The following is a 26,185-nucleotide window of genomic DNA, read 5'->3' on the forward strand; positions in this document are numbered from 1 at the left end:
ACTTTCTTTGCCAACAGAACAAGGTCAACCTGCCACAGGAACTGCTGATACAGTTCTACTCAACTGTCACTGAGTCTGTAATGTGCATTGCTATAACTGTCTGGTTTGGCTCGGCTACCAAATCGGACAGAAATAAGCTACAAGGGACAGTGAATATGGCTGAGAGGATCATTGGTGCACCACTGCCTACCCTTCAGGTCCTGTACAAGTCAAGAATGAGGAAGTGTGCATGCAAAATTGTCACTGATCCCACACTCCCCGAACACAAACTCTTTACACTCCTCCCCTCTGGCAGGCGTTACAGATCACTTTCCACCAGAACGACCAGATATAAGAACCGTTTTTTTCCTCAGGCCATCACTCTCATGAACAGCTAACACTCCCCTATAGGCCTTCTGTCAGTGCAACATTTCTTGCACTAAGTGCAATAATAATTTCTGTGCAGTACTCACCCTTCATACGAACTACCTCTACTTCTGATATGCAATATTCAATCTGTAATCACTTTTGTAGTTCACTTCTTGATTATTTACTTTTTTGTACTTACATTACCATTCATACTCTAGTGTTTGTATAGTCTGTAAATATGTTATTTATTCTGTAATTTGGTGTCGCTGTAAATACTGGCAACATCTAGAACCAAAGCAAATTCCTCGTGTGCATCAGCACACTTGGCCAATAAAGCTCAAAAAATAACCCTCAAAAACTGAAATGCAGAGTACTTTAAAATGAAAACGAATTTGAACACAGTGCAGCAGGTGAGATTGTACTTTTTCTTGAAAAAGATCTTTCTCTTACTGGCAGATATGGAACAGCTGTATTTGCCCTCTCAGACACACTCTCAGCCATTGAAAGCCCATCTATTGCCTATATAGACCCAATATCATCATAGACTTTATTAATAAGAGTCTTAATTGTTGTGGTTTATTACCTAAACTAAATGAGTGCACCTGTAAAACACCTTGTTATTTTTGTCTTAAAACTAAAGACTGTTCAAAGAAGCAATTGTTTCATGCAATTAAAGGAATTTGTTGCGATGCATCAACACCTTGTTGGGGATATACCCAGGGTTTTGCAGCCTACCTAAAATGTTTAAATGCAATCTTCACAGAGCTTACTTCACAATTTCATATAAATCCTACCATGAACCCCAATGATGAAGTGATGCACAGAGAAAAAATCCTAATGTTTTGTTTTATCCCTGAATCACAGCATATTCATCCTTGTTCTTGTATTGCAGCTCCTGAGAAAACAGGGACACAGACAGATCTGTCAGTAACTGGAGGACTGTAGTCAGGGTTCCAACATTTCAGTGAATACAATGCCACTGTTGACAAAGTGGGCACAAAATAAGTTATGACGCTCTTACTATGTAGATGTTGTTTTCATGTCCGGGGCCAGACTTAGCAGCTACCTGCTTGAACACAGAAACATAAGTATAATTTTTTTTCCATGTATATCATACCAGCAGTAATTGGAGGTTATGTTCAGAGAAACAATCTGTGAAATGAAATGTTAATGTAATCACACACACACACATTTTCAGAACCGCTTGTCCCATATAGGGACACCGGGAACCAGAGCCTAACCCAGTAACACAGGGCGTAGGGCCGGAGGGGGAGGGGACACACCCAGGACGGGACGCCAGTCCGTCGCAAGGCACCCCAAGGGGGATTCGAACCCCAGACCCACCAGAGAGGAGGACTGTGGTCCAACCCACTGCGCCACCGCATCCCCGTGTTAATGTAATCAAAATATAATAATTAATGTAGTTGTAAAAAGTATAAAAAAGAATGAGGCAGAATATTTTCTCCATCTCTCGCATTTTTATTGCCATGTATGCAGTGAGTGATAATTCGTTGAAAACTAATTCAAACATGTACATAATAACTGAAATGGACAATGTGAAAGGACAATGTGTCTCACAATGAGACTGTGAACCTTTTGCAGACACCGAGCCATCCATCCATCCATCCATCCATCCATCCATCCATCCATCCATCAATTATCAATTATCAATTATCAATAATGATTTTTCCCAATTATTGTGGTCCAGAGCCTGTCCTGCAAGCATAAAGCATGGGCAGAGTACACCCTGGTTGGGACTCCAGTCCACCTCAGAGAGATTTTACAATATACTGAAAAAACATGTATGCATGCTATACATTATGAATTTACGAAAAAACACACATGCACTTACCGGAGGAAGATTTTCATAAGTGATGCTTGGATTTAAGCCTTCATGCCCTGAAGCCAGCAACAAAGACACACAGGCCTGAGCTAAGCTGATCGTGGTGGTCATAGGTGTGACTCCCTGCTAAACATTCACGGTTAAAATGCTAGCACACATGTAACTCAGCTGATGATGGTAAAATATTCTTTCACTTCTTTCCTTCCTTCATTCAAGATTGATAACCAGAAACCAATAAGGAAGTTAACAAAAGTCTGTCATGACAGTTCATTTGATATCAGCACATTTCTGCCATGACCCTTCTGGAGTCACATTTGCTCCCAAACTCCACAGCACCACTGTGTAGGTATATCAGCTCCCCAACAATGATATACCGTGACGATCACACTGTTATCTGTTGTTGTGCACACCACTTCAGGTATTAACTTATATGTGATGTAAAAACAACAAAAAAAAAGAGCTAAGAAGGTGATCAGGAATTGTCGATATTCTGATAAAATTTTATGCAGGTACTCGCGTGATGAACATTGTGCATTACATTGGGAGAAAGAGAGACATATTTGCAGACGTGATTCTTAAGTAGTTTGTTTCACACACACCTTCAGAGCCGCTTGTCCCATATGGGGTCACGGGGAACCGGAGCCTACCCGGCAACAGAGGGCGTAAGGCCGGAGGGGGAGGGGACACACCCAGGACGGGACGCCAGTCCGTCGCAAGGTACCCCAAGCGGGACTCGAACCCCAGACCCACCGAACAGCAGGACTGTGGTCCAACCCACTGCGCCACCGCACCCCCCCAAGTAGTTTGTTTCTTTCCACCATATGCACCAAACTGTATTTTGTAAAATTCACGTCGCTTTGGAGAAAAGTGTCTGCTAAATAAATAAATGTAACTGTAACTTTCAACGTCATTCTTTCCCAAATGTAGTAATTTATGATTAATTTAATTATTTTTTATTAGTTTGCACCACAAAATACTGTTCATAAAACTCATCCACAAATGCTTTGGCAAAGCTTGTATATAATTTGTCAAGGCCAATAAAGCACACGATACAGAAATTTAAAGAGAGAGAGAGAGAGAGAGAGAGAGAGAGAGAAAACCCCCGCTTTGCCCTGTATGAAAAACAATGCTATTACCTCCCACCCCAGATTGTTGACATTTTAATTACATTTATTCACTTAGCAGATTGTATTCTCCAAAGCAACTTATTGATCAGAATAAACATGCATTTCCGCAATGGGCAAAAGTAAAAGATACATATATGTGATTCTTGAAGCAGGGGTTTGTTCTTTCAATACCACCATTTTTATAGGCAAATGTTTCATAGCAGCTACATACAGAAGTGATTAGGAGCCTCTGCTCCACTTCATGTCACATTCGACCAACTTTTCTAGTAATGATGCAACTATCGGTCGCAATTTTGTGTGTAAGTAGAGGACCCACAGTATACCAGGTAGTTCACCGCACAGTCCCACTCACCTTGACCGGAGGGGCTGCCTGTCATCTCCGTCCTGCAGAAGCACAGATCCCACGTGTTACACCTTGTCTAGTGTAATAGTTGGTAAAGTTGTTGAAATACACACTTTTCTGCATGAAGTTGTCTTGCTTATGCAAAGTTAGATAATGAAACAGTTTCAGGAATGTGCTCTGTACAATGCAGCTTGCTGGTTTAACTTCAAAGCTCTGTAAAAAGTGCTAAAACTGAATGGCTAAAATGAAATATTCAGCTCTATACCAGGAAAAAAATGCCACCTAAGTAATTAAATACATCGATATTAACACTGTAATGTGCACCAACATACAATAAAATATCAAATATAAAGAAGACAGTATATAAAATATTAGACTGATTTAAATCATAGGGTAAAAATGAAAAAAAAAATCATTCTCAGAAAAAATACCAAATATCTGATATATGTAAATTAATCCAAATTATGAAGGAATATTTGTTATACAGGGGGGCGGTGGAACAGTGGCGCAATAGGTTGGACCAGATTCTGCTTTCTGGTGGGTCTGGGGTTTGAGTGCCACTTGGGTGTCTTCTGACAGACTGGCGTCCCATCCTGGGTGGACGGAATATTTCTGTTTTGTTGAAGCTTTTTGCTAATATCTCATCTTACCCTGCTCATGGGGATGTGCACCTTTTTTGTAAGACCTGTACTGGCAAAATGACAGATCAGTGTGAAGTGAGAAAAGGTGAGACCCTGGAATGGGTTGGAATCGTATTTAACAGACATCTCCGCAATACCTGCCCCATGGCAACGTGGGGGTAATAACTGCTACATCCCCTTGAAACAATTAGCAACAACGATGGCTGTTAAAGGTAAAAATGACTGTACTTGGACCTATATGATTTTTACTGGCATTAATAGGTATGGAACAGAATTGAAGAACAGAAAGTTCACTCACTTCTTTTTCTTCATTATAAAGATTCCAGCTCCAACTGCAGCAAATACCAACAGGAGTACAATAACAATGGCTGCGATGGCTCCTCCGGAGAGACCACCGTTACTCTGGTTAATATCACCTGTAAGTACAAAACGTTGTTACTTATAGTGCAACAGCATTTTTTTTTTCCTGATTCCTCATGAAAAGGGAACATGTTATAACAGGTTTTTTTGGTAGTAAACAATAATGTGCTACAAACTACTTTGGAACTTATTTAGACTTTTGATCAGCTGTGACAGAAACATGAAAAATGGAGATGCTCTGTAAGTATTTTTGCACAAAGGAAAGAATATCACAAAATAATGCAAAAAAGGACAACGTGACATAAAACTGACTTTTCATAAGTTATTCTTTCATAATTTTGCCTGTTTTTTCAACCATTATTGTTGTTTACTGTCTCGACTGTCGAAAACATTATTCTCTGTATAATTGTTCAGCACTCTGCAACACTGCTGAGAAGAACACAGTAAAAAAAAATAAATAAACTGAATTGAAATAACACAGTAAAAGCACTGAAACAGATTTCTAAAGTATAGACAGCTTTTTAGTGTCAACTGCACTGCTCAGCATTGGTAACTGATTTACCATTTATCATATACTATACAGGTGTAAATTGCAAATTAATTTTGATTTCCTTTACCTTTGACCACCAATGTATGGACAGATGTGGATTTCAGTCCAGTAACCGCATTGCTGGCCACACAGGTGTAATCCCCACTATCATTATAATTAGCCTTCTCTATAATGAATGTATCCGTCTTCACATTTGTTAATGTCTCATTGAAAGTCCACATGAAACCTGCAGGAGGTACTGATGAAGCAGAGCACTCTAACACCACCTTGGTGTTCATCTTTACAGTCTTTTCTCCCTGGACTGTCACGCTCTCTGGACCATCTGTAAGTTAATTAACCAGATGTTAGACGGGTTCATGGATGAATATGGGCAATTACAATATGAAGAGCCAACAAGATACTTTACAACAACTTTCAAAACAACCTTGTACAAGCTGCAGTTCTATTGAATAAAAATACAACGTCTGTAACTCACAACGGACCAAACCGTCTCATACTTACAGTTTACAACCGCATCACGCTCTGCAGTAGCAGTGCTGATCGGGTTGCTTAGGCTGCACTTGTACTGTCCTGCATCGTCCTTTTCCACCTTCTTAATGTTCATAGAGCTGTTGTCTGCAGTGAACGTGACTCTGTTGCTAGGAGACAGCGACTGACCATCCTTCAGCCACAGCCTGTTACTGATGGAACCAGCAGATGCCTGACAGCTCAGATTTAAGGAGCTGTTACCTGCTATCAGTTCAGCTGTAAGACCAGAGATGGAGGCACCAGATATTTTCTCTGCACGCAGAAGAGAGAAGGAGAAGGATAATTTATGAGACAGAACAAAAACATGTCTTCAGTACAGTTTCTACTTATTAAAATTGTTAATTCTTAACTAAATAAATAACACAGATGTACACTAAGTCCACATTTGATAACATGAGAAGTGTTTTTAACATGGACTGATGTCTCAAGACAGAAGACCTTCACTGCTTTGTAAGACTTCTTTATGACAGATATGATCTCCTGAATCATCCCACTGTGGTCATTTCTTTTTGAACTTCAGCTCTTCACAGCACCAGACAGGAATCTCACAGGGGTTTTTTAAACTCCCATCCTTATATCTGAAGTCTTACACTTTATCAACACACATTAATGAATACATTAGACTACAATAAATAAAAATTTCTTTAACAAAAAAAAAAAAAAATTACGCAGACACCCGAAAACCATAAGGAGCACACCTTGAGTGCTAGGAAATTAAAATTTCTCTGTATATGAGATTTAATAGTTAGTTCCTAATAACCAATTCCTATTCCAACATCAGTATTAGTGGTTTTGTTTCAGTGTGAAATAATGCTCCTCGGAGTGAGCTCGTAGGTAGTACTGCCCGGGGACAGGAGGCGGGATTTGTTGGACGGACAGCTCGCAATAACCTTCTACTGACCTAAGAGAATAATGAAGGCCAGCTGCTGCTGATGAAAAAAACTCATCGAGGACTTTAAAGCAGCTGGCATGAGCACTACAGAAAGGGAGCTGCATGGAAGTGTGTTTGGAGTTGCGGTTCTGGTCTCCCTGAAAGGGGCCATGTGTGTCTCATGGATTCTTTTTGGATGAAATACAATTGTTTCGTTGAAAACCCGATGTCCTGCCTCCACCACATAATCAGCCACACCAGGGACAATTTATTCTCTTCTGTATAAGTATGTTTGCTGGCTGAAACACCACACTGGTCTATTCATACTTTAAAAGCAATTTCTGCTGGTGGTATAAATGAGAATTTATCATTAACCTGCTTTTTCCAACATTTCACATTTCTATCATCATAACTATAGCTTCCTTGTAATAAAAAAAAAAAAAACATTTCAAATGTAAATAGCAGGAGGGGGTGCGGTGGCGCAGTGGGTTGGACCGCAGTCCTGCTCTCCGGTGGGTCTGGGGTTCGAGTCCCGCTTGGGGTGCCTTGTGATGGACTGGCGTCCCGTCCTGGGTATGTCCCCTCCCCCTCCGGCCTTACGCCCTGTGTTGCCGGGTAGGCTCCGGTTCCCCGTGACCCCGTATGGGACAAGCGGTTCTGAAAATGTGTGTGTGTGTGTGTGTGTTAGTAATCAAAAATGAATTGTTTTCTTTTTCCTTAAAACGTTTGCTGACACCTCTCTCACTTACCGATAACATTGATCAGTGAAGGTTCAGATGACTGATACCGCAGAGTTACAGTGTTATGGGCCCAACAGCTGTAATTACCACTCTGATTCTGCTGTATATTCTCCAGTTTGAGTTCCTTGCCCACTTTGTCCAGTTTTGCCCCATTAAAATGCCACTGAAACTGTGCATCAGGGCTGGACTGAGCTGAGCAGAACAGGGAGATACTGGATCCTGAGCTGTAGAACTGCTCTTTAGGTGTCACTGAAGTGTTGTCTGGTCCAACTAAAATAAATCAACCAGGTTACATCTGTCAGTGTTATTTAGCAGCACAATTAATGGTTGTAGCTTTAACTTTTTTCCTGCTGGGCATAAGCAAAATTAATATTTCCCAACTTGTTTCATCATCACAAAAGTTCAGGCAAGCAAATGAATGAGTGTTAGAATAGCAAAATTAAATACATTGATTGCCAATAACATAAAGCTGCCCAAAGCATACATAAAAATGTCAAACACAACACAAAGCGAAAGATTTTGTTCTGAAGGTTGGTGGTGGAAAGCTCTTATACTGCACATAAAATCTATGATATGGTGGCAATAGGCAAAATTAAATATCTAGGAAACCAATTTGTATTGTACATACAGTAGATGCATATGTGTGTGTGTATAGCAGGAAATGTTTTGTATAAAACCATACTGAGTTCCTGCTTATTAACCTGGGCAGTGTGAAAGTCTAACCTGTAAATGTATCTGTGTGTGGAGCACAATGGGTTCATTACAAATCCATGTGATTTGACTTGAGGTATTTTTGTAAGAAGAACATGTGAGGCTGAGAGTATCACTGAACTCCACTCTCTTAGTGTCACTGTCTTTTACTGTGTCATCAGATATTTTTCTGCAACTTTAAAAACAGAAAACATTTGTGTGCGCTGAGCACTGTGTTGTTGCCCTTGGTCTCAAGAGGTGGTCAGTAATGGACAATTTTGGGGGGGAGGAGAGTGTTTTTGTTATCGACTCATTTCTTTCCTATATGTGTCTTACATAATGTTTTGTTCAATTTGTCAAATAATGAAGGTTAAGCACTTATTGGTATTTATTAAATGTCAGACAATAACACTGCACTATTATTATCAAAAAATAAAATCACAGTTAATTTTGTCACTTTATTAAGAGCAACTCATATTGAGTCACATTCAAAACAAGAGTTTTTTAATGTTTGAATCTGAGTCTGTGAAACAACTGCTTAGGTGTGAGTTGTAAACATGAGCCCTACAACTCAAAACTGGGGTCACACTTATCCACCACTAACCTTAAACAGAAAACAGGACACACCCTGAATGACACACCAGCCCTTAGCAGAGCCCCTATACATGCGCCAATCAATAATCAACAAATCCATTGATCAATGAAGGCAATAAGGAGTCACCAGTTTCATATGAACAGTGTGGCATTGGAAGGGAAGAGGAAGCAGACACACAGAGACACAACTGGAGTGAGATTCAATCTCATAACCCTGGAGCTGTGAGCTCATGGCACCACCCACTGAAGCAATATGCCACCTTTCCTAAAAACATATTTTGCAAAGTACAATTTCTACCTTATTCAAGCATGATTAATCAAAGCCGTTTCAAACATTTTGTTCACTTATATATTTCCATGCAAGAATCAAACTTAGTAAGTAAGTAATAGAGAGGTAGCGGTAAGGTGGTGATACCTTTCCCATCATGCTTTGCTAGGTAGTGTGTGTTTCTTCTTTTAATTTTGTTTAATAATAGTCTAGTGTCACATGTTGGTGTCTTTTGTGTGAGTGACTAGGGCGGGCTTCTGAGTGTGTGTGTGTAAAATTTTGCTGCACTTCCTGACATCCCTTGGTTACCTGACGTGGGGTGGAGATGAAGGATTTGTGCCTGTGCTGTGCTTTGCAGCAAATGTCTATTACACAAAAACTTGGAAGATAAATTTGACTTGTTCATTGTCACAATACTTTGTGATCAGTTTTATTTCTACTTTACATATTCCAATCCTTATAGAAAGGTGACTTCCTTTGGCTGAAAAATAACATTTAATGTTCAATATTCTATGTTTACAGAGTTGTAGTAAACATTTAAATAAATTTAAAAAGTGTTTTGATTTATAATTTACAAATATTTAACAAATGCAATTTTCCCCTTACAAACACAGACTGGATACAAGAGTGTTCTGACTCTGTATCATATAAATACCCCCTGTTTTAGACATTTACAGCAGCACTGTGATATTTCTGGGACTGTACATAAATTTATTACACTAGAGTAAAGTGTCCATGTACACTGTAAAACATTAAGCAGTTACAATGTAGTTACGTACATTTAATATACACCAGTTAGCTTGTTCAGTACTCACTGTACACTGTGAGGTCTACAGATTTTTGTGGTTGATCTGATGTTCCTGTTAGATGTATACTGACTGTATACTTCCCAGTATCTTTCACAGTGAGCTTCTTCAGCTCCAGGGATCCAGCTGAAGGGTTAAAGACAATTCTTCCAGTATATGTGGGGTCGGTTGTATTACTGCCAGTTTGATAGGTAACTATATTGGTGCCACCGAAATTCCAGGCTACAAACTGGAGACTCCCAGGTGGTGGGTTTATGGACACTGCAAACAGCACTGAACCCCCCACTGTCCCTGCAGGGGGTCTCACATCCCCAGTCACATCAAACCTACTGCAGGCTATTAAACAGAAGAAAAACAGAACGTTTTATATTTGTAAAGTCAAAGTTATTCAAGGTGTTCACTTCACTTGTGTTCATGTTTTCATGACAAAATGCAATTAAATGTAATTCATACACAGACGCATCCCTGCATGTCCTATTTATTTTTTATGTTGCATGTTGCTTAAACTTCACATAGTTTTACAGGTCTGTTTTCACCAGAGGGCGGTGAGCTGGTGAAAAAAGCAGACTTCTTGAGCTATCAGAGCACTGTGACTTCAGAGCGATCATCTGATCAGCATTTTACATTAGAAGCTCTCTCACAAATTGCAGCTTATGACCAACTTCACTTGGGCACAAACTGTCTAATGGTGAGTGGAAGAGCTCACACATCAGGTAAGCCTACGGTGTCTTGCAGGCACACCGGAGAACACTAAGACGGCAGGAGGAAATGAGACAATAAAGCTGCAGCACAAACTTAGCTGATTGCAAGGTAATTTGCTAAGTGAGGATCATAAGCAACTACCACGATGAACGAGACGTTCCATGCTGAGCTGGGTATCCAAGATACCATTTATCAACAATATCATTATTACTTGTTAAACTGGCTTACAATTGTTACTTAAACTAAAATGCCCAGGAGGGGTGGGCAACCACTGGCCCGTGGACCCCCAGAGGTTTTTTTCTCCCTCGATTTTCAGTTGGGAGTTTTTGTTCCTTTCCCCGGTGGCCAGTAGGCATACTTATAGCTCTATAAAAGTACTTTATTATGGTAGCCATTAGTCGAGTGTCTTCTTTGTTTGTATCTGTGTTTCTTGCCTTATCCCTGTGTTAAAACACTCACTGTGTCACTGCGTGAGAAGAGCACGCACGCACATATACACACACACACACACACACACACACACACACACACACACACCATCTGAACCGCTTGTCCCATACGGGGTTGCGGGGAGCCAGAGCCTAACCCGGCAAAACAGGGTGTAAGGCTGGAGGGGGAGGGGACACACCCCAGACGGGACACCAGTTCGTCACAAGGCACCCCAAGCGGGGCTTGAACCCCATACCCAGCAGGACCCGGTTCAACCCACTGTGCCACCGCACCCCCCTCCTGCATGAGAAGAGCGCTCTATAAAAATAAATTAAATTGAAATTGAATTGTACTTGGAAAAATGCAGCCCGAAAAGGAGGAAAAATATCCTGCAGCAAAGTCTGCTTCCAATACATGTCACAGAGTTGGACACTGGGTAGGACAGTGCTGTAGCAAAGTGACGTCACTGAGCAGACAGAAGAGGCACCTATATGACAAGTGAAGAGACAAGACAGATTATTCCGTTTTTTGACGTATGCAAAAACGCCCCTGCTGAACTTTAGTTGTTTGCTAATGTTGTGGGTAATGTTTCCTCATCAGAGAGACACATTTGCTGAACTGTACTTCACTTTTCTAGAGATGGCACAAACTGTCCTGAGAACTGCAATATTGGTTTCAAAACTTTTCGTTTTGCTGTCCTTTCAAAATGTTAAAAATAACAGTGTACCAAACTGCATAAGCATAGCAGGGAGAAGAAATTGTCATATAGGTGCCTCTCGTGACTGCTCAGTGACTTCACTTTGCTACAGAACTGTCCACCTTTCTCCAGAGCAACTAACAACGTTATGCTACTTAGAATTATTTACTCCTTTAAACAGGTAAGCGATTTCTTTCTTAGAGCAATTCAGGGTAAGTACCCATGAATCGTGACCCATTGTACCTGACCATTGTAAGTAGTGTATCTAGTAGTGTGAGTCACCGCGGTGAAGAAGGTGTGTGGGCTGATAACACTACATAGAGTCCATTGGAAGTTGCTTGGGGAAAAAAAATGTCTGCCAAATAAATAAATCTAAGTACCTTGTTCAAGGGTACTACAGCCAGGGGTGGTAATCAAACCTGCAACCTAAAAAGAGCAGCCACTCTAACCACGACACTACTAGCTTTCCCCTACTTACTTTTCACTTTTAATCCAAGTAACTTGTTAGATAATGTCTAGTGGACATGTGGTTAAAATAATTCTTTACACAGGACAGTTGGATAATTGTTCATATATTTCCCCTTTACTTGGGAAAAACACACTTTCAGCAGCTACCTTTCTCTAAACAGGTGTATGATTTTGTTTTTGTTCTCTATGATAAATTGCTCAAATCAGCTCATTTTGCCACATTCAATACTTTTTACGTTTGCTGAATTGTACCCAGGGGGTGCAGAACCGGATCGGACGAAGGACTCCGGGAAGAGCAGAGGAGGACTATGCATCTGTATAAACAACAGTTGGTGCAGTAGGCTATACATTCCTCCACAAGTCGAGGCTACACTAACATTAGAAAAGCTACATGAAAAGACTTCAAAGTTTCAATCTAATTCTTATTTATTTTATTTGTTCTTTCTGCTACTGCTGCTGTTCTGCGGGCAGCCACACAAAATTTCGTTCTATGCATACAATGATAATAAAAAGTATCTCCTTTCTCATCTAACCTGTTGCATAAATATGAAAGTGATACTTTTCTGATGATGTCAAAAAAATGTGTTTATCTCACCTGTACAAAGGTAGAAAGTGAGAGAGATGTAGATTATCTTGTCCATTGCACTGGTATCTCTGTATTTGAAATCCTTGGATACTGCATTCAGACCAGTGATTGTACTTTACTTCCTTTCTCCGAGTTGTGGTTCATTATTACATTTTAGGTATCACACAGAATCTAGCATATATGAAAATTGTCATGTCCTCTTCCTGGTCGCAATGAGGAACACCTGCCACAGATCAGGGGAACAGAGCATAAAAGGGAGGCATGGAGCGAAGACAGATGCGGAACCTCGTTCAGCCTTATGACTCGCCTGTGCTTCTCTACGACTGTGTTCTTTTCCTGATCTTCCTGTCCTTGTTCCCACTCCTCACCATTTCTCCTGAACCTTAGTTACCTCCTTGTGTCCCTGACCTTTCGGCTCGTGTTTTGACTTACGGTTTTTGGATTATCTTGTTAATGACAATTGCTCCTTGGTGACTCATGCCTGTATTCCTGACTACGACTTTTGGATTGCCCCTGATCAAGGACACCTCAGCTCTGCACTTGGGTCTGACAACTCGCTTCCCGGTTGGAATCATGACAGAAGGTTCTGCCTCAAACACAGACCCAACAGAATATGCGCACCACCTGCGTGCGCTTCCCTCGCAAGCAGTGCTGCTGGAAGCACATGCACAGGCTTTCAGCCACCTGACCAGTGATTTCCAGGACCTGGTGAGCGCACTGCAGACACAGGGGCTGATCGCAAGAGCCAGCCCGGCCCCAGAGGTCCAGAGCTCCGCAGCTGTCACCGCACCAGCACGACCCCCCGGCTGACCACCCCAGCAAGATACGATGGCACCCCATCCTGATGTGTGGGCTTTCTTCTGCAGTGCGAACTTGTGTTTGCCAGTCTGCCACAGGTGTACCGCTCAGACCGGAGCCATGTGACCTATCTGATCTCTCTTCTGATGGGCCGAGCTCTGGACTGGGCCACCGCCACCTAGGGGAGCAGTTCCCAGGACTTTTACGAGGATTTCAAAGCCTTCTTCCAGGCTATGTTTGGGCTCCTGAACTGCAACCAGGTCACCAGCGAGCGCCTATTGGACCTAGAGCAAGGTGACCGCTCGGCCGCTGACTATGCGGTGCAATTTAGGACCCTGGCTAAGCTCAGTGGCTGGGACGCAACCACCCTGCTCGCCCACTTTCGGCGTGGACTGAACCCCAGGTTACAAAAGGAGCTCACGTTACGGGGAGAGAAGCGAACGCTGGACCAGTTTATCGAGAACGCCATCACACTTGACAACCTTGCCCGGGACCGCAAGCCTCGCCCGAGACCCATTCCGGTGACCTGTTCTCCGTCGCGGAATGAACCTGGATGTAGAATGCCAGAGGAACGGCAGCGAAGATTCCGAAGCCACTTGTGTCTCTACTGCGGAAACCCGGGGCACCTCCTGGTCGATTGCCCAGTCTGCCCCGGTCCCCAGGTTAGTGGTATGCTCCAATGTAAACGTCTCACTGTGTCTGTGGTTATATCCTGGGGAAAGCACTCGGTGAAGACCTAAGCATTGGTTGACTCAGGGGCGGCTGGGTGTTTCTTGGACACAGGGTTCGCGATAACACACTGCATGCCCACGCGCCCGTGCAAGACCTGGGTGAGGGTGAGTGCACTGGACGGACAGCCCCTGGGCCAAGGTTTTGTCGACTCCCAGACTGAATCCCTCCACCTGGGGGTAGGGGACTGCCACAAGGAGATGTTGCAGTTCTACCTTCTCGTGACTCCTGAGACCCCTGTCATTCTCGGGTTTCCCTGGCTGGCCCTGCATGACCCAATTTTTCAGTGGAGCATGGGAGAACTGGTGTCCTGGGGCCTGCAGTGCAAGAGCACCTGTTTGAGGTTGCCATGCAGGGCCACTTCGGTCGAGTGCGCTGGCTCTCCCCCGCAAGTACCCATACCCCCAAATATCAAGACCTGGCTGAGGTTTTCAGTAAGGAGCAGGCTGCGGTGCTCCCTCCACATCACCCCTGGGATTGTGCCATAGACCTTCTCCCAGGAATAACACCTCCCTGGGGGTGGGCATACTCACTTTCCATACCCGAACAACAGGCTATGCAGCAGTACATCTCTGAAGCCCTTGAGGCTGGGATCATTTGCCCGTCCACCTCACCCACAGCCGCTGGGTTCTTTTTTGTGGAGAAGAAAGACGGGGTCTCCGCCCCTATATAGATTACCACGGTTTGAGCCGGATCACTGTGAAGCACCCTCATTCCTTGCCCCTCATCACAGCTGCCCTGGAACATTCACCAACTTGGACCTCCGCAGTGCCTACAACCTGGTAAGAATCCGCGAGGGGGATAAGTAAAAGACAGCTTTTCGCACCGCCCTGGGCCACTACGAATACCTAGTCACTCCTTTCAGTCTTGCAAATGCTCCCAGTGTCTTCCAAGCATTTGTCAACCGTATCCTTGGGGACCTTGTCAATCACGGGGTGTTGGTGTATCTTGATGACATTCTTATCTATTCCCCATCTTGAGAACAGCATGCAGCCCTGGTCCGACAGGTTCTACAGTGACTGTTGCAACATCGCCTCTTTGTCAAGGGGGAGAAGTGCCAATTCCACCAGGCGCAGGTGTCCTTCCTGGGATTCATCCTCAGCAAAGAGGGAGTGGCCATGGACCCGGAGAAGGTAAGGTAGCCGTTCTCCAATGGCTGCGGCCAACCACCGTAAAAGCCCTACAGCGCTTCTTCAGGTTTGCCAATTTTTACCGCCGGTTCTTTCACGCCTTTAGTACTCTGGCCGCCCCGTTCACTTTGCTGACCTCTAACAAGAAAACCAGGCTTCCCTGAACAGAGGGGGCGCATCGCGCCTTCAAGGCCCTCAAGACCCGGTTCACGACGGCCACAATCCTGCGCCATCTAGATCTGGAAGCACCATTTGTAGTGGAGGTAGATGCCTCAAAAACAAGAGTCGAGGACGTGCTGTCTCAACGCCAGGGGGATCCACCTAAGTTGCACCCTTGTGCCTTCTTCTCAAAGAAGATGTCCCAGGCTGAGAGAAATTACGACATTGGGAACAGAGAACTCCTGGCCGTTAAACTGGCCCTCGAGGAGTTGAGGCACTGGCTCAAGGGCATGCGGCATCCCTTTGTGGTTCTCACCGACCACAAGAACCTCGAATACCTGCAGACGGCGAGACGCCTCAACCCTCGACAAGCCAGGTGGGCACTCTTTTTTACACGTTTCAATTTCACCGTCGCGTATCAGCCCGGTAGTAAAAATACCAAGGCCGACACCCTCTCGCGCATGCAGGAACTGGAGCCAATTGAACAGGACCCAGACTTCATCATTCCCCGAACCTGCTTCTTGGTGCCGGTAAAGTGGGAGTTCAGTTGAGAGCTCGCTCAGGACCAAGCTACACCAACCAGAACCCCCAGGTAAGCCCGCAGGGAAACAGTACTATGTCTGGGCATGCTGGGTATGAGCCCAGGCTAAGCAACCTTTTCTCTAAGGAGAAAAGCAACCATAGTATGATATACAAAATTGAAGACCCATTCAAACTATTGTGTATGTAACTTTTCCACTGTTGTGATGATGTGTTATGTACACACTGCTTTACATTATCATCTGCAACTGAGTCTCAATTTCAAAAGTTTCAATACAACTTCTGGAAGTCCAGCAAGGCTACTTTTCTCTTGATCTAGTTTACACAGTCATTTCAAAATATTATCTGTATGTGTTGGCAGCACGTTGGCTCAGTGCGGAGAGTTGTTGGCCTCACAGATCTAGTTCCAGCTGTATCTACTGTATGTAGAGCTGAAATGTTCACAGCAGATAATAAAGGTTTTTGTCACACTCCAGACTATCGAGGTGAGTTGGTTACTCAATTCCTCTGTGTGAGTGTCTGAGTGAACGATTGCATGTAGGTTACAGTGGGCAGAGATGGATTGATATCCCACTCAGGGTCAATCGTGCCGTACTGTACATGCCATATTTTCCAACACTCTCTCCAGATTACTGCTATCATTAATAGACAGATTCAATCACATTATTTCAGTGCAATTTCCTGTACGAGCCATTATGTTACACTTATTCATTTAGCAGACACTTCTCTCCAAAGCGACATACATCTCAGAGAATAGTGCAATGACTGCATTACACTGACAAAAGGAGAGCTGTGGATCCAGTCATGTGATTATGAAGTAGTTAATTTATCGCATTCTACTATATGAACCAGTATACATCACGAGTAGCTGCATAAAAGTTTACCAATTATTCTACAATACTAAACACAAAAATATTAAACAAACATTTAATTCATACAAGTTTCTGCATTATTCTTTGTATGTGTCCCTAGAACCCACACACACAGATGACTGTTAGTGGGCTCCTTTTCCAGAGCACTGGCTCCCTAACTTAGAAACACAGCTAGGACCGGAAGTCTTCTAACTTATTCGTAACTACAAAGTCACAACCAAAAAACATACTCTGTTGTCATCACTCTCAGGCAAAATGAGTGAGCTGTCCAGTTTAATCAAGAGATCATGACAAGAAGACAGGCTGCCTGGGAGGTGCAGAATCACTGTTTTTGAGAGGCTGAGCTATCACTTGTAGCTTAACATTGTAAGTCGCTTTGGAAAAAAATTGTCAGCTAAATGAATAAATGTGATTGTGACAGATAGTGTACTGTAAGTTTAGGGAGAATTTAAGAGATCAGGAGAGACGTGGAATCAAATCGTGTGTATTTTTGGGACCCTTAAAGGATTCAGCAATTCTGAGGGAGAGAGGAAGCTTATTTCATCCTACTGAGCCAAAACCAAGAACCTACAGTTTTCAGTTTTCGATTTCTCTTGAGTGGGACCACCCAGGAGGCCCATTTTTGTTTTATCACTAACAATTTAAGTGTAACACTTCCATCAATATCAATAACACTGGTCCAATGAAGGTTCTTGTGAGGCAGGGTATGCTCAGCACCAATCACAGTGCAACACATTAATTGCCTATTATGTGTGTGTATGTGGGAGTGAGTTTAGTGTAGTCACTCACACTATCAGTTACCTGCTCAACTCAGAGTTGCGCTGGTCTGGAGCCCTGGAAGCATGAGGTGCAGGGCTGAGGAGGATAAACCCTGGATGGGCCACCAGTCTACCACACGGAAACCAGACAGGCACACATTTACTCACTATGGGCAATTTGGGGTCATCAAACCACCTGAACCACATATCCTTAGACTGAGGGAAGAAACCAGAGCACCCAGACACCATGCAGACATGGGGAGAATTAAAGGGTAGATGTAGAAATGTAGGTCACTTTTATTCTGCAACAGACAAGGATTTACAAAATTATTAACTGAAGAATGTTTCTTTTGCTTAAAATCAACATGTTGGACTGTCAGTAAAACTCACATTATGCGCCATGTTACTCCTGTTCATGTTGTTATGAAAGGAGGCAGGAGGCTAGAGTAATCTGATAACATAGTAAACAGGTTCTTGTTTTTCAGCTGCAAGTTTCTTTGTTCCTGCCTCCTGAGGTCTAGCTTGAGGTTTACCCTGCGGATACCTAAACTCAGAGTTCTCAGGCTCAGTAAAAAACTGACTGAAAAGTATATCAAGTATATACTCAAAAGGAATGAATGCCTTCAGATCACAAATGAAGCTGTGTAATAGAGAAACTATCCATCCATCCATCTTCCTCCGCTTTTATCCGGGGCCGGGTCGCGGGGACAGCAGTCCGAGCAGAGTCCTCCAGACTTCCCTCTCCATGCACACCTCCTCCAGTTCCTCTGGGGAAACCCCAAGGCGTTCCCAGGCCAGCCGGGAGACATAGTCTCTCCAACGTGTCCTGGGTCTGCCCCGAGGCCTCCTCCCAGTGGGACAAGCCCGGAACACCTCCCCAGGGAGGCGTCCAGGAGGCATCCGGAAACAGATGCCCGAGCCACCTCAACTGGCTCCTCTCGATGCGGAGGAGCAGCGGCTCTACTCCAAGCTCCTCCCGCGTGACTGAGCTCCTCACCCTATCCCTAAGGGTGCGCCCAGCCACTCTGCGGAGGAAACTCATTTCTGCCGCTTGTATCCGTGATCTCATTCTTTCGGTCATGATCCAGAGTTCATGACCATAGGTGAGGGTAGGAACATAGATCGACCGGTAAATTGAGAGCTTCGCCTTACGACTCAGCTCCCTCTTCACCACAACAGACCGGTACAATGACCGCATTACTGCGGACGCCGCACCGATCCGTCTGTCAACCTGCCGCTCCATTTTTCCCTCACTCGTGAACAAGACCCCAAGATACTTAAACTCCTCCACTTGAGGGAGCAACTCCCCCCTAACCCGGAGGGGGCAATCCACCTTTTTCCGACTGAGAACCATGGCCTCGGATTTGGAGGTGCTGATTCTCATCCCCGCCGCTTCGCACTCGGCTGCAAACCTCCCCAGTGCACGCTGCAAGTCTTGACTTGATGAAGCCAACAGGACCACATCGTCCGCAAAAAGCAGAGACGAGATCTCGCGGCCACCAAAACAGACACCCTCCGTTCCCTGACTGCGCCTAGAAATTCTGTCCATGAAGATAATGAACAGAATTGGTGACAAAGGGCAGCCCTGGCGGAGTCCAACATGCACCGGGAACAGGTCTGACTTACTGCCGGCAATGCGAACCAAGCTCCTGCTCCGGTCATACAGGGAACGAACAGCCTGTAGCAACGAGCCCCGAACCCCATAATCCCGAAGTACCCCCCACAGGATGCCACGAGGGACACGGTCGAATGCCTTCTCCAGGTCCACAAAACACATATGGACTGGTTGGGCAAACTCCCACGAACCTTCTAGCACCCTAGTGAGGGTATAGAGCTGGTCCAGTGTTCCACGGCCAGGGCGAAAACCGCATTGCTCCTCCTGAATCCGAGGTTCGACTATCGGTCGGATTCTCCTTTCCAGTACTCTGGCATAGACTTTCCCAGGGAGGCTAAGGAGTGTGATCCCCTATAGTTGGAACACAATCTCCAGTCCCCCTTCTTAAAAAGAGGGACCACCACCCCGGTCTGCCAGTCCAGAGGCACCGTTCCCGAACTCCACGCGATGCTGCAGAGGCGTGTCAGCTAAGACAGCCCCACAACATCCAGAGACTTGAGAAACTCGGGGCGGATCTCATCCATCCCCGGAGCCTTGCCACCGAGGAGTTTTTTGACTACCTCAGCAACTTCAGCCAGGGTAATGGACGAGTCCCCCTCCAAGTCCCCAGCCTCAGCTTCCTCTACGGAAGGCGTGTCGGAGGGATTGAGGAGATCCTCAAAGTACTCCTTCCACCGCCCGAGGACATCCTCGGCTGAGGTCAGCAGCGCACCACTTCCACTGTAAACAGTGTTTGTGGAACACCGCTTCCCCCCTCTGAGTCGCCGGACGGTTTGCCAGAATCTCTTTGAGGCCGACCGAAAGTCTTCCTCCATGGCCTCACCGAACTCCTCCCAAGCCCGAGTTTTTGCCGCGGCGACTGCCAGAGCCGCGCTCCGTTTGGCCCGTCAGTACCTGTCAGCTGCTTCAGGAGTCCCATGAGCCAGCCAGGCCCGCTAGAACTCCTTCTTCAGCTTGACGGCATCCCTTACTTCCGGTGTCCACCACCGTGTTCGGGGATTGCCGCCGCGACAGGCGCCGGAGACCTTATGGCTGCAGCTCCGAACCGCCGCCCCGACAATGGAGGCGCGGAACATAGTCCATTCAGACTTGATGTCCCCAGTCTCCCTCGGGACCTGGTTGAAGCTCTGTCGGAGGTGGGAGTTGAAGACCTCTCTGACAGGGGCCTCCGCCAAACGTTCCCAACAGACTCTCACTATGCGTTTGGGCCTGCCAGGTCTGTCCAGCTTTTTCCCCCGCCATCAAATCCAGCTCACCACCAGGTGGTGATCAGTTGACAGCTCAGCCCCTCTCTTCACCCGAGTGTCCAAGACATATGGCCGAAGGTCAGAAGAAACGACTACAAAGTCGATCATCGACCTCCGACCTAGGGTGTCCTGGTGCCAAGTGCACTGATGGACACCCTTATGCATGAACATGGTGTTCGTTATGGATAAACCGTGACTAGCACAGAAATCCAATAACAACTCACTGCTCGGGTTCAGATCAGGGAGGCCGTTCCTCCCAATCACGCCCCTCCAGGTATCACTGTCGCTGCCCACGTAGGCGTTAAAGTCCCCCAGTAGAACGACAGAGTCCCCAGTGGGAGCGCTTTCCAGCACGCCCTCCAGGGACTCCAAGAAGGCCGGGTACTCTACACTGCCACTAGGCACATAAGCACAAACGACAGTGAGAGACCGTTCCCTGACCCGAAGGCGCAAGGAGATGACCCTCTCATTCACCGGGGTAGACTCCAACACATGGCGGCTAAACTGGGGGGCTATTAATAAGCCCATACCCGCCCCGCCGCCTCTCACCCTGGGCAATGCCAGAATAATGGAGAGTCCACCCTTGGTCGAGAAGAGTGGTTCCAGAACCCAAGCTGTGAGTGGAAGTGAGCCCGACTATATCTAGACGGTATCTCTCAACTTCCCGCACCAGCTCAGGCTCCTTCCCCGCCAGTAAGGTGACATTCCAAGTCCCAAAAACCAGAGTTGGCGCCCGAGGTTTGGGTCGGCCGGGCACTTGGCCCCGACCACCGCCCAAATCACAATGCACCGGCCCCTTACGGTCTCTCCGGCAGGTGGTGAGCCCACCGAAGAGCAGCTCCATGTCATGGCTTCGGGCTGAGCCCGGCCAGGCCCCGTGGGCATAGACCTAGCCACCAGGCGCTCGCATGCAAGCCCCCCCCCAGGCCTGGCTCCAGGGTGGGGCCCCGGTGACCCCATACCAGGCGGGGTAAATGAAAGCCTTGATTTTTTCTTCATAAGGGGTTTTTGAACCGCGCTTTGTCTCGTCTGTCATCCAGGACCTGTTTGCCATGGGAGACCCTACCAGGGGCATATAGCCCCAGACAACATAGCTCCTGGACTCATTCAGGCACTCAAACCCCTCCACCACGGTAAGGTGGCGGTTCACGGAGGGGATAGAGAAACTACTGAACACTAATTATACACTAGTGCAAACAACTGAAACAATTTTCCTGATGAATTTGTAACCTGCAACTTGAGCTTCGGTCAAAACTTTGAAAGAACACAAGGAAAACTAGAATAAGAAATACAGTACTAAACAAAAGTCTTAGGCACTTAGATGTTTCACAAAAATATTTGTTTTAGACAGTTATTTAATGTCTTCTGCATTAGTGTCAATGGGACACTACACATATACACACACTGTCTGAGACCGCTTGTCCCGAGCGGGGTCGCGGGGGACCAGAGCCTAACCCAGCAACACAGGGCACAAGACCGGAGGGGGAGGGGACACACCCAGGATGGGACGCCAGCCTGTCGCACGGCTAGACTCACCAGAGAACAAGCACAGGCCAAGCCCGCTGTGCTATCATGCCCCCGTCCTGCTATATACACACACACACACACATACGCACACACACATATATATATATATATATATATATATATATATATCTACTATACTCATTATGCAAGTTACTGATTTTCTAGATATTTAATTTTGCATTTAATTACTAAGTACTAATTATACCTGTAGCCACCATATCATAGATTTTATGTGCTATAAGAGCTATCTACCACCAACCTTAAAAACAAAATCTTTCACTTTGTGTTGTGTTTGATGTTTTTATGTATGCTTTGGGCAGCTTCACGTTACTGGAAATTAATGTGTTTAATTTTCCTATGCTAACACTCATTTGCTTGCTTGAACTTTTGTGATGATGAAACAAGTTGGGAAATATTAATTTTGCTTATGCCAAGCAGAAAATAAGTTAACGCTACCATCATTAATTGTGCTGCTAAATAACACTGACAGATGTAACCTGGTTGATATATTTTAGTTGGACCAGAAAACACTTCAGTGACAGTGACACCTAAAGAGCAGTTCTACAGCTCAGGATCCAGTATCTCCCTGTTGTGCTCAGCTCAGTCCAGCCCTGATGCACAGTTTCAGTGGCATTTTAATGGGGCAAAACTGGACAAAGTGGGCAAGGAACTCAAACTGGAGAATATACAGCAGAATCAGAGTGGTAATTACAGCTGTTGGGCCCATAACACTGTAACTCTGCGGTATCAGTCATCTGAACCTTCACTGATCAATGTTATCGGTAAGTGAGAGAGGTGTCAGCAAACGTTTTAAGGAAAAAGAACAGAATCCATGCTTTATTATTAAAATTTGATATTAAACAGTGGCCCTGTTGTTCCATTTACATTTGAAATGATTTTTTTTGCAAGGAAGCATAGCTATGATGATAGAAATGTGAAATGTTGGAAAAAGCAGGTTAATGATAAATCCTCATTTATACATCGGGTGGCACGGTGGCACAGTGAGTAGCGCTGCTGTCTCACAGCGCCAGGATGGTGTGAGGGAACATCAGTTTAATCCCTGCTCAGTCTGTGTGGAGTTTGCATTTTCTTCCCGTGTCTGCGTGGGTTTACTCCGGTTTCCTCCCACAGTCCAAAGGCATGTTGTTAAGGTTCCCCCATAGCATGTGAGTGACAGAGAGAGAGAGCGCGTTTCACTGATGGATGAGTGACCCATTATAAGTAGTGTATCTAGCAGTGTAAGTCACCTTGGTGAATAAGGTGTGTGGGCTAGTAATGCTACATAATATTCAAGTCACTTTGGAGAAAAGCATCTGCAAAGTGAGTAAATGTAATACCACCAGCAGAAATTGCATTTAAATGATGAATAGACAAGTGTGGTGTTTCAGCCAGAAAACATACTTATATAGAAAAGAAAAAGTTGTTCCTGGTGTGGCTGCTTGTGTGGTGGAGGCAGGACATCGGGTTTTCAACGAAACAGTTTTATTTCAACCAAAAAGAATCCACGAGAGAAACGTGGCCCCGTTCAGGGAGACCAAAACCACAACTCCAAACACACTCCCATGCAGATCCCTCCCTGCAGTGTTCAGGCAAGCTGCTTTAAAGTCCTCCATGATTTTTTTCAATTGGCAGTCGCTGGACTTAACTTTTCTCTTAGGTCAGCAGAAGGTTACTCTGAGCTGTCCATCCAACAAATCCCGCCTCCTGTTCCCGGGCAGTACTACCTACCGGCTCACTCCGAGGAACATTATTTCACACCGAAAAGGAAGCACTAATTCTGATGCTGGAATAGAAATGGGTTATTAGGAACTAACTATTAAATCTCATAAATAGAGAAATTTTAATTGCACAGGACACAAGGCGTGTTCTTTATGGCTTTTGGGTCTCTGTTTAATTTGTTTTTTTTTTTTTTAAATTTCAGTTTATTTTAGCCTAATGTATTCATTAATATGTGTGTTCTGCTTTAACACCAACAATTTGAAAAGAGAATGAATCTAATCATAGAAAGAAAGGCACTCACAAGGCTCAGTTGTTTTAATATTAATTTAGATAATTTCCTTGTGTCTGAACAAGAGAGTCCACAGGTACCTTACAGCAATAACCTTATTGTCTCTAGAGGAACGTGAAACATTTTGCCCTCACAGACCCTTATCTAAAAGCAGCCAAGCACCACGAATTTATGAACACTTGACAATGTACATGGATGAAATCAATTATAATTCCATTCTAAGTGCTTGAAAGACATTTTAATGGATGTTACATTTATTTAAAATTCTGTGTCAAAGTGAAATTATTGGAAACGCAATTCATTTTGCACACAACCAGGAAGACGTGATCTAAGTTTTATATTTGAATAAAAACATCCAGGTTAAGCTGGCTATTTATCAAACAATGACAATATACAGGTCTTCTTGAAAGGTTTTTATTTTACTTCCACGCAAAGGCACATACATTGCATAGTTCACAAACACACACACACTGTCTGAAGCCGCTTGTCCCTAAAAACCGGAACCTAGCCCGGCAGCACACACTCAGGACTGGACGCCAGTCCATCACAAGGCACCCCAAGCGGGACTCGAACCCCAGACCCACCCGAGAGCAGACACTGGCCAAATCCGCTGCATCACCATTCCCCCCCCCCCCCCCTCCCTCCCTCCCCTTGCATACTTGCATACAGATCACTTTCCACCAGAACAACCAGATATAAGAGCAGTTTTTCCCCTTAGGCCATAACGCTCATGAACAGTTAACACTCCCCTACATGTCTCCTGTCAGTGCAAACAATAACTTCTGTGCAGTGCTAACCCTTTATATAAGCTACCTGTACTTCTTATGCGCAATATTCAATCTGTAATCACTTTTTGTAGTTCACTTCTTGATTTTTTTTTTGTACTTACATTACCATTCATATTCTAGTGTTTGTATACACTGTATACAGTGCAGCACGTGAGATTGTACCTTTTCTTGGAAAAGATCTTTCTCTTACTGGCAGATGTGGAACAGCTGTATTAGCCCTCTCAGACACACTCTCAGCCATGAAAGTCCATCTATTGCCTATATAGACTCAATATCATCACAAACTTTATTAATATGAGTCTTAATTGTTGTGGTTCATTACCTAAACTAAAGGAGTACACCTTTAAAACACCTTGTTATTTTTGTCTTAAAACTAAAGACTGTTCAAAGAAGCAATTGTTTCATGCAATTAAAGGAATTTGTTGTGATGCATCAGCACCTTGTTGGGGATATACCCAGGGTTTTGCAGCCTACCTAAAATGTTTAAATGCAATCTTCACAGAGCTTACTTCACAATTTCATATAAATCCTGCCATGAATCCCAATGATGAAGTGATGGACAGAGAAAAAACACACACACACACACACACGCACACGTATCATTTGAACCGCTTATCCCACACGGGGTCGCTGGGAGCCGGAACCTAACCCGGCAACAGAGCGCGTAAGGCTGGAGGGGAGGGGACACACCCAGAATGGGATGCCAGTCCGTCACAAGGCACCCCAAGCGGGACTCGAACCCCAGACCCACCGGAGAGCGGGACGAGGTCCAACCCACTGCGCCACCATGCCCCCCCACAGAGAAAAAAATACTAATGTTTTGTGTTTCTCTGAATCACTGTAGCATATTCATCCTTGTACTTGTATTGCAGCTCCTGAGAAAAAAGGGACAAAGACAGATCTGTCAGTGACTGGAGGACTGTAGTCAGGGTTCCAACATTTCAGTGAAAACCACGTAACCTGTCACTGTCGACAAAGTGGGCACAAAATAAGTTATGATGCTCTTACTGTGTAGGTGCTGTTTTCATGTCCGGGGCCAGACTTAGCAGCTACCTGCTTGAACAGAGAAACGTGAGTATAACTTTTTTACCATTTATATTAAACCAGCAGAAATCGGAGGCTATGTTCGGAGGAACAATCTGTGAAATGAAATGTTAATGTAATCAAAATATTATAATTAATGTAGTTGTAAAAAGTATTAAAAAATTAGGCATAATATTTTCTCCATCTCCGTCATGTCCTCCGCCTCGCCGCATGAGGAACACCTGCTGCAAATCAGGGGATTGGAGCATAAAAGAGAGGCGCGGAGCAAAGACAGACGTGGAACCTAGTTCAGCCTTACTACTCGCTCGCGAGTCTCTATGACTTGTGTTCTTCTCCTGACCTTCCTCCCGTCCTTGTTCCCGCACCTCACCCTCTCTCC

General features: G+C 44.7%; 1 protein-coding gene across 1 annotated transcript; it reads right to left on the reverse strand.

Annotated features, from left to right (window-relative positions):
- Positions 1-1,195: 1,195 nt before the first annotated feature.
- On the reverse strand, positions 1,196-12,646 carry LOC114912572 (carcinoembryonic antigen-related cell adhesion molecule 20-like). Its single transcript, XM_029260088.1, has 7 exons — positions 12,601-12,646; positions 7,361-7,543; positions 5,714-5,992; positions 5,280-5,534; positions 4,601-4,718; positions 3,642-3,702; positions 1,196-1,243 (listed from the first exon to the last, which is right to left on the reverse strand). Exons 1-7 carry the CDS (start codon positions 12,644-12,646, stop codon positions 1,196-1,198), a joined length of 990 nt encoding a protein of 329 aa, XP_029115921.1.
- Positions 12,647-26,185: the final 13,539 nt, after the last annotated feature.

The sequence above is a fragment of the Scleropages formosus genome, chromosome 18, assembly GCF_900964775.1.
Source record: "Scleropages formosus chromosome 18, fSclFor1.1, whole genome shotgun sequence".
Classification (NCBI taxonomy): domain Eukaryota; kingdom Metazoa; phylum Chordata; class Actinopteri; order Osteoglossiformes; family Osteoglossidae; genus Scleropages; species Scleropages formosus.

What these genes read in the sequence shown, in the direction of transcription:
- LOC114912572 (XM_029260088.1), bottom strand. Translation starts at nt 12,646, where the DNA reads ATGGACAAGATAATCTACATCTCTCTCACTTTCTACCTTTGTACAG. An exon ending in GCGTGATGCGGTTGTAAACT is followed by an intron (nt 5,535 to 5,713) that starts GTAAGTATGAGA and finishes ATTAACTTACAG; the next exon opens with ATGGTCCAGAGAGCGTGACA. An exon ending in TTTATAATGAAGAAAAAGAA is followed by an intron (nt 3,703 to 4,600) that starts GTGAGTGAACTT and finishes GTGCTTCTGCAG; the next exon opens with GACGGAGATGACAGGCAGCC.